The sequence below is a fragment of the Sitophilus oryzae genome, unplaced genomic scaffold (genome assembly GCF_002938485.1).
Source record: "Sitophilus oryzae breed Bouriz unplaced genomic scaffold, Soryzae_2.0 scaffold_829_pilon_pilon, whole genome shotgun sequence".
NCBI classification, from domain to species: Eukaryota; Metazoa; Arthropoda; class Insecta; order Coleoptera; family Curculionidae; genus Sitophilus; species Sitophilus oryzae.
The window spans coordinates 45,259-58,946 of NW_022147449.1; the positions used below are offsets into that span (position 1 = coordinate 45,259).

General features: G+C 34.0%; 1 protein-coding gene across 6 annotated transcripts in view; it reads left to right on the forward strand.

The window, feature by feature from the left end:
• The window catches only part of LOC115889701 (neurabin-1), a 61,256-nt gene that overhangs the window by 45,096 nt on the left and 2,472 nt on the right, over positions 1-13,688 (forward strand). For 4 of the 6 annotated variants that reach the window (XM_030909757.1, XM_030909761.1, XM_030909758.1 and 1 more), the window contains 6 exons: positions 1,942-2,496; positions 5,140-5,445; positions 7,337-7,456; positions 9,616-9,768; positions 9,930-10,071; positions 11,272-11,507. In XM_030909757.1, the coding sequence (XP_030765617.1) occupies positions 1,942-2,496; positions 5,140-5,445; positions 7,337-7,456; positions 9,616-9,768; positions 9,930-10,071; positions 11,272-11,507 (1,512 nt within the window). The remainder of the gene's footprint in view (positions 1-1,941; positions 2,497-5,139; positions 5,446-7,336; positions 7,457-9,615; positions 9,769-9,929; positions 10,072-11,271; positions 11,508-13,688) is intronic. The other 2 variants (XM_030909760.1, XM_030909762.1) reach the window with 2 other exon arrangements.

The following is a 13,688-nucleotide window of genomic DNA, read 5'->3' on the forward strand; positions in this document are numbered from 1 at the left end:
ATATAACAACTTACATGTACCAGCTTAAGTATTACTTTAAAAATAAATATTTTATTTATAAAGTTTTCGCGCCATACAAAATAGGTGATAAATCGATCTCACATTTATTGATTAGCTGATTGACAGAAACAGTGCTGCCACAGATAAAAATATAGTTTTTACATTTTATTGTGTATTACCAATAATAGAAAAATTAGATATGTCGACTCTTTTTACTTTGAATATTTTTAATCGTGATTTGATTTTTTTCAGAAATTTTGTTTCTATTCACCCCTATGTTTCTATTCACCCCATTTTACGGTATCTTAATGCGGTGTTACATTATGCGTTTTCGCGGGTCACCAATATATTTGATAAATTGTTATTATTAATTGATACATCTTTATTAACAATTTTACTTTTTATTTCTATTTGCATTCTATATTAAATTGTAAAAATTGTAAATAAATATGTATCACTTAATATGTGTAATTTTTTAAATTCAAATTGATTGTTTAGTGTTTAAAGAAAGGCGCTTTGTTTTCTATATCCGACAAACCCTGTATATCCATCTCATTTGTTCTTGTATGTGTCCAGAGGCACGCCTTTATGCCTCCTCTTTTTGTCTGACATATTGTGGTAATATCGCACTGAAAAAACGATGGATTTTATCGAAATCTTAATACTCTTAACAGGATGAAAAGAAATGACATGGTCTAAACCTTCAAAACCAAACAAAAAGATAAGATATATGTACAAACGTTTCCGTTTGGTGACACCTGGGAAAACACATAACACCGCACTTAATGTAAACTTTTTCTTTAAATAAAGAACTAGTAAAACTTTTATCTCTTCTGTTTATATTTGAAACATTTTTTTATTATGATTTATTGAAATACTTTAACGAAAAAAACAAAAATTCAAAAGTCAAAAATAAAAATATAAACCAACATATATGTATATAAATAAAAGAACCCCATAATTTACACACAAAATTCGGTGTTTTATTATATTTAAACTTTATTATTAAAAAATATAAAATTTATAAAATTATATAATAAAAAAATTATGACAAAGTTCAATTCACGCAATCATATCTTTAAAATTTCAAAGAAAACAAGTGAAGGAAGTTCAGAACTTCTTAACTATGAAAGTACAAAAAATACAATTAAAGTCATTAAATCTCAGTAGTTTAAACGGGCGGGCTCCTAAAAATTATGACTAAATTATGAGTATTTAAGGGGTGAAGCAACAGAGGGCGCCACTAAAGATACCACTAATATTGTAGCGCCCTAAATCTGCGGTACCGTAATTTTACTGATAGTAAATCCTCTTTGATTTTTTTACTTTTATTAATGCGTTAAAATATTGATTTATCTTATATAATGTTATATTATGTACCGTATGATCGGTATGTTCGAAAAAAAAAACGGCGTCAGCGATGACTACGAAATGAAAATCGCTGCCATTTTATATGTAATTTATATTGAAAATGTCATCGATCGTCATTTCCCAGCCAACTGGACTCCTTTTTTTCGGTCATACAATATAATATGTACTATGTGACTAGGACATTAATGTTATTTTAATATTTCTCCCCTCTAGCACTGCTAAAATTTGTTTGCTCTGGTTGCAATGTGTGGTACTTTCCATAAGTGATGTCAGAGCCCTCATTACTTTGAGCTTGAAATGTTAGATTTGGATTATTTCTTTTTATAAAATTGAGATAAAATTGAAAAAAAATGTATTATAAAATTGTATAAAATTGAGTATTGATAATAATAGAAAATATAGTAAATCACCGGTGTTTCTAAGAAAACTTGACGTCATTTTTTCGATTATATTGAAAATGAATAAAATTCAACAATTAGATTGCAATAGAAATCAGAAAAACTTTTGTTATATAATTTTTATGTTTTTCTTGTATTAATAAGGAATTTATACGTTTCTGTATATTTTTAGATAATGGAACAAAACGGCATTAAACCTGACGACTCCGAAAAATTCGAACAAGTCAACAGCAGACTAAGAGAAGCGGAGCGCGAATTGGCCGGCACCAAAAAAGAAGTGCAAACCTACCAAAACATGTTGGAACAGTCTCAAACGCAATACCAGTCGCTAGAGAAAAAGTACAGCAAAGCGAAACAACTAGTCAGGGAGTTCCAACAAAGGGAGCTGGATATGCTGCACAGAGAAGATTTTTATCAGCAGCTGTTACAAGAAAAAGATACCGAATACAATGCGTTGGTTAAGAATTTGAAGGACCGAATCATAGCTTTGGAGCAAGATTTGTTGGATACCCAAAGAAAAGCTGGGTTTCCCATGGTTTTGCCCTACGACAGTATCAGTTTGAAGCAGCTGACGCCTCAGATGGCCAGGCGTCAACCGCCAAAGCCGCTGTTCCAGTCGATAAATCCGGACTTTTCGGACACTGAGGTATCCGACCAGAGTCCCGACGAAGATAAGACGGCCACCGTGGAGAGAAAGTTGCCTGCCAAAGAAGAACTAGACCGTGCGGTATGTAACAGGTTTGGCAATCTTTGATTTTTACAGCTATCTTTCTAACAAGAGGGGCGCGGGTTTAGTTTTTTTCAAACGAATAATAACTGTACTGTTGTAAGTTAACAAAAAGTCACCGAATTAACATCATGATGGTTTTCTAGAAAAAAAGTCATATTTCTCTCTGGCATTTTTTTATTATGGAAAAAGTATTTTAAAAATAAATCACTATACAGGATGATTATAAATATTTTGATGCATGAAAGACGTGTATTAAATATACCATCAGAGATATTTGAACAAAAAATTGGAAAATTTTACCACCCTGTATCTGAAAAGTTGTTAAGATGTTTAGGACATATATTTACATGATTTTTTTTAGAATAAGCCCAAGAATCACTTCCTTAAATTTTAGCAAGTCATTAAGGAACACCCTGTATATAGCATTTCATTAAAAAAAATATATACAAATTAGATTGAAAATATGTTTCAATCACCTTGTATGTATGTTGGCAAAAATATTTTTTAAATGATCGCACCTATTGCCTCAAATACCTTGGTGCATAAATAACTATAAATTGTCTTAATATAGTTTCTAAATCACAAATTTTACAAATAATTTTTACTGAACTTTTTGGTCTTGAAAACCATCAAATTATTTTGTAATCTGCATGGATTTGAATATTCGTGTTTATATTTTTTTCTAGAATAACATGTCCATTATAATACAATGCACATTTGCACAGTAACACTCGATTTTTGACAAAGCGAATATGTGTGGGTAAGTCATTTTTAGAAAACCCGTTTTTGGTTAATGGCATTTCGTTAGCATTGATTCAGATTTAAAGTCGTTTTAAATGTGGTGGTTAGATAATTGCGTCACAATCCAATAGTTTATTATTTATTATTAAGTATATGTGTTTATCAAGTATTTCTCCCTCTTGTTTGAAGGCCAGTTTTAGATGTGTTACCACAACTATATTGTTTATTTAACTTTTCTTTAAATTATTTCATGCGAATGCTGGAATTTTTCTCAACAGGAAGGAATGTACAATTTCCTTTATTTTTTCTTAACATGTACTTATGTTTTTTGAACGTCGCTAATTGTGATAGATTGACCAAAAGTGATAAAATGTTGTCACAGAGTGTAACCCAATAACTTTAGATTTTTTCAACAAAAAAATTAGAGTCGAACTTTTGACACAGATAGTTTGGAAGAAGCGACACTTTAGAAGTTCTTAGAACTACGGTTAGTGCCGTTGGTGGTGTGGAAATGAGTTTAAAATATCTTCCGCTGCACTACAACTAGTCTAAGAGCTAGCGACGTTTTCGATAAAGTATTCTAAGAAAGCTGGCTCTTTCATATATCTTTACTATGCTCTCCGAAATAGCATGCTGGCCGTCTGGCTGCCGATACACGTTGCATTCACTACTGCGCATCGGAAGAAGATCCTATATTTTTTATATTTAGTCCCTTAAATTCTATTATTGAATATAAATCGAGCAAGTCTCCATAGCATGGCGCGCAGAGGTTCCAGCTATGAAGCGAGTCCGAGTTCGAGACCGGCTAGGGGTATAGAACTTTTTTTATTTTATTTTCGTTTATATTCTGATAGTAAAGTATTATTAAATATTTTTTTCTTTTTTTGAACCACCAGAATTATTTAATATTTTACTGTCTATATAAACGAAAATAAAATAAAAAAATGTAAACTCCGAACCGGTCTGGAACTCGGACTCCTCGCTTCATAGGCGGAACCTTTTCGCGCCGCGTTATGGGGACTCGCTCGGCTTATATTCTATTCTAGAATTTAAAGGACTAATAAAAAATATAGGATATTGTTTCATTGCGCAGTAGTGAACGCAAGGTTTACCGGCAGCCAGACTGCTGTTCTAGAGAGCATAGTAAAAGATATATCATAAAGAGCCAGATTTCTTAAAATAGTTGTTTTCCCGACGTCGCTAGCTTTCGTACTAAACGTTCAGCGCATTCCCAGTCGTGAACTATACACCGTACACAAATATTTCTTATACAAAAATTGTTGAGAATTAAGTCCTCTACAAATTTTCATTTAAACGTGCCACTTATTTTTATTAGAAATGGTCGAAAAATTGCAAAAATTATGGTCATATAATTGTTGACACTTTTTGTTAATTAATTGTAATTCAAACATTTTTTTACAAAATGTTTTCTACAAAAGTTGTAGAGAATTCTTTTCTCTACAAATCTGTTATTTGTCGAAAAATGCAAGGAGCAAAAAACATAATATTCAAGATGGCGGGCACTTTTCATATCAAATATATGGGGATGACTGTCATCTAGTTGTCAAATAGACACAACTGCGTGAAAACTTTCGACCCTGTATTTTTTTATTCATTCGTCAAACTTCAACTAAAGTGTATGTAAAAAAAAACCTAAGTACATGAGCATGAAAATAGAGAAGGTTATGATTAAAACATTTTTCTTTATGATCTCTTTGATTCCCTTGCATGATCTTTTTCTTCTTTCTATTACTCCTCTTGCATTGGTGGCAGTATCCTTTGCTACATCTTTCTGTGAACCTTTTTCTTTTTCTTCCTATTTAAACCGGAACGTGGTAATATCCAAAGCCGTTCCACTTGGACCGTTCTACTAGAGATGACGGTCGTTCCCCATTCCAGGTACCGCCGCACGAACTGTTAGACATTACGGCGACGAAAAGCAAAGCCGAACTGGCCACTCGCGGTTCTCTGGCCAATAGGCAACTCCCCAGTGCCAAAAAGGGTTCCCTAAGCAACAGCAGCTCCGATTACGGGCTAGACGAGAGTTACAATTCCGCCGACGAGCTGACGGATTCCGCCGCGTACTCGCCTAAACCGTCTAAAACCATTAACAACCATCATTCCTCAAGTTCCACTGTGGTGGGCCACAACGCCACCTCCAGGCCCACGTCGTTAAGCACTAACTCTCATTATATCATTCAGCCGGTATGTGGAGTTTTAACTATTAACAGAAAGAGATTACAGTAACAACACTTGACAGATATTTTTATGTATTTTGTAGTATGTATAGTGAGGCCGAATGATTTACAAATACAAACCTCCAAAGCATATCAGAAGAAACATCTATTTTTGAATTTAAATGATAAGGCAACTGTCCCTGTTAAAAAGTCTCTAGCTGAACCGATATATATAAGCGAAATAATCCAGTTTGTCCTACTAACCACGCTGATAATGACAGTTGTGTCTGTCATTTTAATTTACAAATTGTATTTTCCGTCATCTGTCGAAATCTTCCTTGGCTACTTGGACAGACTTTATCGAGTGGGCAATCAAAATGCAATATTAAGCATTTTCAAATTACAGAATTTGTAATAATATTTTTTTTAACAAAGTTAGTTCACAAATAGAAACCCTCCATTGCGGTTCCAAAAGAGTATATTGTTGAAGCATTTTTTTTTCAAGATAATCAATATCAATTTTCATTCGTTCTTTTTAATTTGATTAGAAACATGGAAAATACATTTTGACATTTAGTATTGTGCAAATAACTTTCCAAGATGTAGAAATTAGAATTTTATTCTCATCTTGATAAATGGGGAAGTTGATCATTATAAATACAATATGATCGAAAAAAAAACGCGTCAGCGATGGCTATGGAATGAAGGTTGCTGTTATTCTAAAACTATATGAGGAATATCATTGATCGTCATTTCCAAACCAACGCCGTTTTTTTTCGATCATACGGTACTATGTAGATATTAAGTAGTTATAAATACTACTTATTACGTTACATTATTATACTTAGTTATAATTTAATGCAGTGGTTGCATAAAAACAATGCTGTGCAAATTATGAACCAAAAAAAAACAATAAAAAAACAACCAAAATAATTTTTGTCGTTTATTTGTCAGAAGAAGTTGTTTCTGTAATCCCTTTCTCTGTTACTATACAGAGTCACAATAATAAGTATATAGATGTCATTATCTGTCTACCTGCCTTTGTTAGATGCATTTATATTTAGTATAATAATTTCAATCATTGCTAATATTTTTATATTTTTCTACGATTTAAAAAGTTTTTGACTATCCCTGATTTGAATCCGAATGAAATAATTTTCGTTTAGATCAGTTTAGTGGCCTATAAATAAAAATCAATACTCTGTATAATAGCAATCATTATTTTATTTTTTACTAATTTTTTAATAACCATACATTCCTTTGTTGTAGTTAGGGAGACATGCGTGAAAGATATCTATATACTTTATTGTATTATTCTGAGATAATACTAGTATGATTTTTTTGATCAAAGCTTTCCGAAAGTTTTTTAAATGTCGTAACATTTTAATTTAATCATTAGAAAAATCATACAGTAGATTAACTTGAAACTCTAAGGAAGGTGCAATATCTCCACGATTATCATTATTAATGCCAATATGTTATTTCAACAGATCACAAAAATTAAATATCTACATATAAGAGTGTGTATAAATGCTCATGGCAAGATAGTGTTATGATCTACTTCTTAATTAAACCCTTTCATTTTAAACCCATTTTAGTATGTAGACTATTTTATGTAAATATAGATAATAAATTTTATAATTTATGTAAATAATTAAGAGCGAAAACAAATGTATATTGTATATTAAAGATTTCCTAAACCCCTTAACACCTGACATGCTGTATCAATCTTCAGCACTATAAATAGTTTATTTAAATTACTAAGATTTATATTTGGGTACTGGATTTATTTTATATTTAACAAAAAACACGTTTAGAAATATTGCACATTTCTTCTGGAGTGGGTCTTTCTTTCACTCACCAAATTATTTTTCTGTGTGTTGTAAAGCACTGTTTACAAACCTTGAACTAACTTGTAGCAATATACCTCCGTGCAACACCAGCAACAATTTCGACAGCAACAGCACCAACAACAGTATGAGCACCACAGTATCCAATACACCGAAGTCCAGAAAAACAGCTCCCAATACACGGCGCAGGTAAGGTTATTGTAGGATATATTCAGCCGTATCTAATAGAATTCTCATAATTTAGTAAAAGATAGTGTTGTTAAATCAGCGGAACAGTAATTGTATAGATCGAATGTTTTAAAAAAGGACCTATTCTGTTGTGTTAAGGAAAAACGCTTTAGATTAGTTTAGATTCTTCCAGGTTATTGCCCTGTTCAGATCAACCCTTTCAGATCTGTTGTGGTCCTCTTCTGATCCTTAGGTTAGATCCAATTGTATTCTCGTCTCCCTTACTTCTACATGCAGTGCTCTGTAGAAGTGGACCCCCTGAGGTATATCACCACCTTTGCCAGAACTCCACTGTAAGGACATCGAGGTGGCGAGTCATCAGCTCGAGGGGGGAGAGCCATGGTCCTCACAATGGGAATTGACCTCAAATCCTAGGAGATAATAGAGAAAGAGATATATCCTCTATTATAGATCAGGGACAACACTGGTATCAGGTCTAAGGAGCAGTGGCGCGTCTAGAGATTGAGTCTGGGAGGGGTAGTGGCAGTATTAAAGTAAAGTACGAGGATTAAGTTAAGTAAATTTGCGCTGAAAGGTATTGTCACTGCGGAAAAAAATATCTTGGACTGGTCTAGATTTTTCTATTTGGTATTATTAATTCCTTTTGTGACAATTTTATTTTATACAACAATTTAACATACTTATAAATTTTGTTCAGGGGGGGTAATTACCTCCATTACCCCTCCCGTATATGCGCCCCTGCTAAGGAGAGACCAAGTTAAAGAGGTGGAGAAAATGGAGACTGATCCTCCAGCCTCTACCTCAAAGGTACCTTAGCCGGAGAAAAGCTCTTGGACGTTGAAAGGCACGGATGGTTAAGCCGGAGAAAAGCTCTTGGACGTTGAAAGGCACGGATGGTTAAACTCCAACCGTGGAGGGGTATATACCCTCGTAGGAGGTGGATGTCCAGTCCTCGGAGGATGAACAGCTCTTGTGAGAGAAGGAAGAGAAGTACGCGGTAACCCCTACAACAAGAAGATCCCCATGTATGATGACTTATAGACTGTATGATGAGTTATACAGTGTTCTACTATGAACTTTTCTCCATCGTTCTAGAGATTTGTTAGTCATTCACTCATTTGCAACCCCGCAGAAGGTTTTTGGGCATAGGGAAAAAGCCTTAACTACAATTGTCATAAAAGTGTGTCATTAAAAAGAATAAGGCTTTTTTTCAACTAAATGAGGAGCATAACACGTTATTCTGCTTTATTTTGTAAATTTAATGAAATATAGTTTCACCTGAAGTGAAAATCTGACGGATATGTTATAATACCCTATTTACAAAAAAAGATCTTAACTTGTTCAACGCATCAGATGAGGCTTTTTCTTAACACAGCAGTATTGTGTGCTAAGTTACAAGATTGAAATGTCGCTCTCAGTCTTCACTAGTGATGGGATAACTCGAGCGAAAATTCGCTTGAGTACTCGATTATTGAAATAACCGACATCGTTTTTAACGAGCGATGCAAGTGACGAGTTACGAGCGTCGAACGCAAGCGATCCTAGAATGAAATAAATTGAAATCCGATTTTAATGTGACATACTCGATAAAAATCCGAGCGAATTTTTTACATGCATTGCAGGTAGCAAATTTATACGACGTTATCCGTTGCGTAACTGAGTGACAAAATTTTACGACCGACATCGACAATGCCTTAAAATAAACTAAATCAAGCAACCGATCAAGCTAATCGCTCGTCGCTTGCTACTTGCCATTCATCATCGAAAGAATATGTGCTCTGCGCACGCAACTTACTGCTTGGCGTTACGAGTACAAGCAACAAGCGCCGGGCGAAAAACCGTATTTTTAAATACGAGCGATATTTCGCTCGATTCAATAATCGAGTACTCGATTATTGAAATTAATCGGTTTTTCCCATCACTAGTCTTCACCCTTTTGATATACAGGGTGCTAATTTGAAGAGTTACAATCGGGAATATCTCGAGGGATTGGATGGCTCCTTTTTTGAATCTTTGTCCATCCTAATAGAAATCAGATATTTGAGATACACTCACATATTTCTGATACAGGCTCACAGCGTTCAAATTTTTAAACTTTTGATGTAAAATAATTTTAAACAAAGCGTTGAAAAGGAATTTTAGAATGTATTTGTTTGTAGAACATCGTTGGCAGCCAATCTTCCGGTGTGGTTTACGCTCGGCTGCAGAAAGAATCGCGGACGGACGAAGTAACATGGACGGATGCAGGGGGTGGGAACAAAGGGGTCATGACCGTCGGACCTCCGCCGTCACTGGCGGAACAACTTAAACAGGTACAAAAACTCAACATAAAAACTAATTGTAATTGTAAATACCTATCGCTATTATTCTTTATTGCCTACTAGGAGAATTATATTCACAAAATAATTCGCAAAAGATTTAGTTGTGTATGTATGTGTAAACATCATTAAGCATAGACAAATTTGTATTGTAGGTTTTGGCTGAAAGGGAAAAACGTCTAGGCAGCGATAGCGTCACCAGTTCCACTGACGAATTAAATGAAAAATCCAAAAATGACCCCGCTCATCATTTACTTGAAGAGATAAGACAAGCAGTCAGTGAAGCTAACGCGAAAGGTAAGTTACCCACCACAAAAAAATGATAAATATGAAATGGAGACCGCACGGGTTTGCATAACAATCAGTATTTGTTAATATACATAGAAAAAACTCCAAACTGCAAAATAATTTACATATTTTTGTTGCTTTTGATATAAAGTTAAATCAGCGTTTGTGAATAGTGGATATAGAACATGTTTGAGCAAACTGTTATGGGTATTTCTGTAGGTGTTAAAAAGCAAAATTTAAATTATATGAAAATATGGGACCTAAAATTGAGCCTTAAATTGAGTATACTAATACAGAACGTTAGTACATAAAATGGCTTTGTGTATTTTTTTGGGCGCACTAAATGGTTAATGCTTAGTTAATATAGTGTTTAAATGAAAAAGTTGACTAAACGGTTAATTTGAATTATATACAGTATGTCACATTGCTCTTAGTCCAATAAACTAGTTTGGTTGCATACATAGTAAAAAACTTAAGAGTAACAACAACATCTTTAATTATGTGGTAGTACCAACCTGGTACAACTTCCTGGCTTTGAAGTTATTCCACGCCTTGTATTGCCATATAGATATGGAGGTATACACTTAAGTTGATTGAAAATACGTCGTAAATGACAATAACAAAATTTGCAATAATTGTTAAAATTTATTCTTTAATTTTCCAATTTACAGTCAAAATATACTGCTAGTTGCACTTTAGTACAATGCTTGCATTTTTTAAGAGACGTATTAAACATTATCGTAACCCTTGTAAAATACAGCATACGTACCGAAAATAATATGAAGTGGTATTATACTATATCTTATTTTATTAACATCTCGGGGAAATAAATAAAAATAGGGACCAAAAATAAGAATATGTATGAATATTATTGCTTTGTTGTTAATAGCAACATCACTACTTTATTATAATGAGTTAAAAAAAACAACAAAAGGCTGTAAGTATCTTGATTTTTACCAGTGATTTGGTAAACAATTATAACACAAACAATAATTATCTAAATATTTTCCAATATACTGAAAAAACGTAATAAAGATATTGTGCGTAATTATTTTCCAGCCTCTCTAAAATTACTTATTTCTTTAAGATTAATAAAATTGCCTGCTCTCTATTATATTGATTAACTCACATTGCCATTTTGTAGTGCGTCCACACGCTTTACGTGACTGTGCCACAGTAATCGTGTTGTTTGTGTGTCGTATGTTGTAGTTAAGAAAGTTGTTCCCGTTACGTTATCGCCCCCAGGTAGCACGCCTTGGTACCACCAAGGCAACACGTCGCCCGAGCCCCCGTCCCCGTCCAGCCTCAGTTCGGGTTCGGTGTCGCCCTCCCGGCACGACACCTCCTGGGCCACCACCGATCTCAGCTTGTCGTCATGCAGTATCGCCAGCGACAAGCGAAGCTTTTTGTACGCCACGCCGGTCAACGATTGGAATAAGGATCACGTAAGTCCATTAACTCAAAGTAGTCATGGGTAACACTATAATTTTTCGTGTGTTGATACCGTAACACTGACACCTTTTCCGGTATCAACACAGAGTATCAGCACGATTGTGTCATATGGCACAGTAGTGAATCAGCGTTATTTCAGTTAAACATACACAGGGTTTCTCGCGCTCACTGTCGAGAGGCCCGACGTCTGACGTGGTACTCCGTGTTGCCAAATGATGAAAAATTGCGTACTTTGAAATACAAGAAAAATTAAACACACTTTTTTCATAATTTAAGGGTAGTTTCATATACAATGTTATCTAATATAGTAGTACAGGTATACTCTTAAGCATCTTGAAGAGCTGAAGTAGTCTTTTAAATTAGAAAGTTAGAGCACACATACTCAATAAAAGGATGATAGCAACATTGGTTTGCAAAGGTAGTTGTTACGCAAAATCGGAGATCGGTAACTCCCGTAGCACTAAGCACACCACGTGTTTGGTTTAGTTTTGTTTAGTTTACAGTATTCGTATGCATAACCGATTAGCTTCTTGAATATTTTCCTATAATTATTTTCCCCCTACTAACATTAGCATTGGTAACAACGCGCCGCGACATCGCCTAAACAAAACCGAAACTGAAAGGCATTAAATCGAATCCATATTGTAAAAAAACCACTCTTATCAACAAAATATATATTTTCCCCACGATAAGAAAAAAAAATCATTATTATTTACTATCAATTTTTTATTACAATAACAATCGAGAATATGCGAAAATTGGTAAACGCGGGTCTACGTCAGATTTAGCTCTCCATCCTCCCATGAACCATGAACCATATATCGTCGTTAATTTTACAAAGTGTCGTATCTCATATTTCAGTTTTCCAGAATGGAGGTTTAAAGGTTTTGTTAACTTTTGGATATCGGTTAAAGTAAATAAATATTTGCTAAATTATTTACTTGCCGGAAAAGTATAGGACGCAGAGATACGACACTTCGTGAGATGAAAGAGTATCATATTAGGTTTGAGTTTGTGACTGTGTCTCAAAACAGGCATTTTTTGAGATAAGTTAGTCTGTGAAATTAACGACGATATTTGAGACGTTGGAATATTTATTTCATAAACAATAACAAATTTATCGTAGATTTCCACTAATACTGAGTCTGCAAAACTGCAAACAATTATCGATGCTTCTATGCATATAACAAGAAATCGAATCACATTGGCCCAGCATGACACAATAAAACTGTTTTATTGTATCATGTATGCTCGCGTAGCCAACCTAACGAAATGGCACTTCGCCCGCGTCTCGATACGATACTCCATGCGGAAAGCTTGCAGCGTTATATTAAAAGTGTCAGTGTCAAAAAAATTCATTGACGCTGTTTCAACACCCATGACACGCTGAAAGGTGTCAGCACAAAAGTGCCATACAACACAGTGTTACACATCGCTAACTCAAAGGTCAAAAATTCAAAACCAAATACATTAAACAGACTATACCGCGGGTACCGCTTAAATTCTTGTCCCAATAAGGAAGGATGGATATAGAATTTCCATGCATTTCCCACATAAGTCTATCTTTGGGTTGTAGGAAGTTTTCTGTGCTTGTTCGAGCTGTGAGCTCTTTGATTGGAAAGTTCCAAATCATATGTTTTATTTTATTTGAAGCTGAGGTTAAAGACGTTCAAATAATTGAATTAAACTTTACAAAAAGATTTATGTTAAATAAAAGTTGTTTGTTAAATAATTTGATAATTGATTTTTTTGTTAAATAACATTATGCGTGTAATCAACTGAGGTATTTTAATCGTATTCAACATGTTCTTACACACATGAAAACAAATGCAGAACTTTTTCGACCAAAAGTTAATTTTTGATGTGCCTATATAATTGCTGCTCATATATTTATATGAATACACACCATCAGTCCTTAAATTAAAAAAAAGTCCTTATTAAATGATAACTAAAAGTACATATTTAAAGTTTATAATAAATCAAGCTAAATACAAAAATAATATGCATTGTTGCATTATAAAGTCGCAAAGATTAAAGCACAAACAAGAACACACAACACGAGGAAAAACACCCTTGGCGCCTTAACTGAATACTAAAAATGCGTATTGCAACCGTATTGCGTATATTTTAAAAACAAATATCGATCTATATCTCTATCGTATTTGTTGAAAACA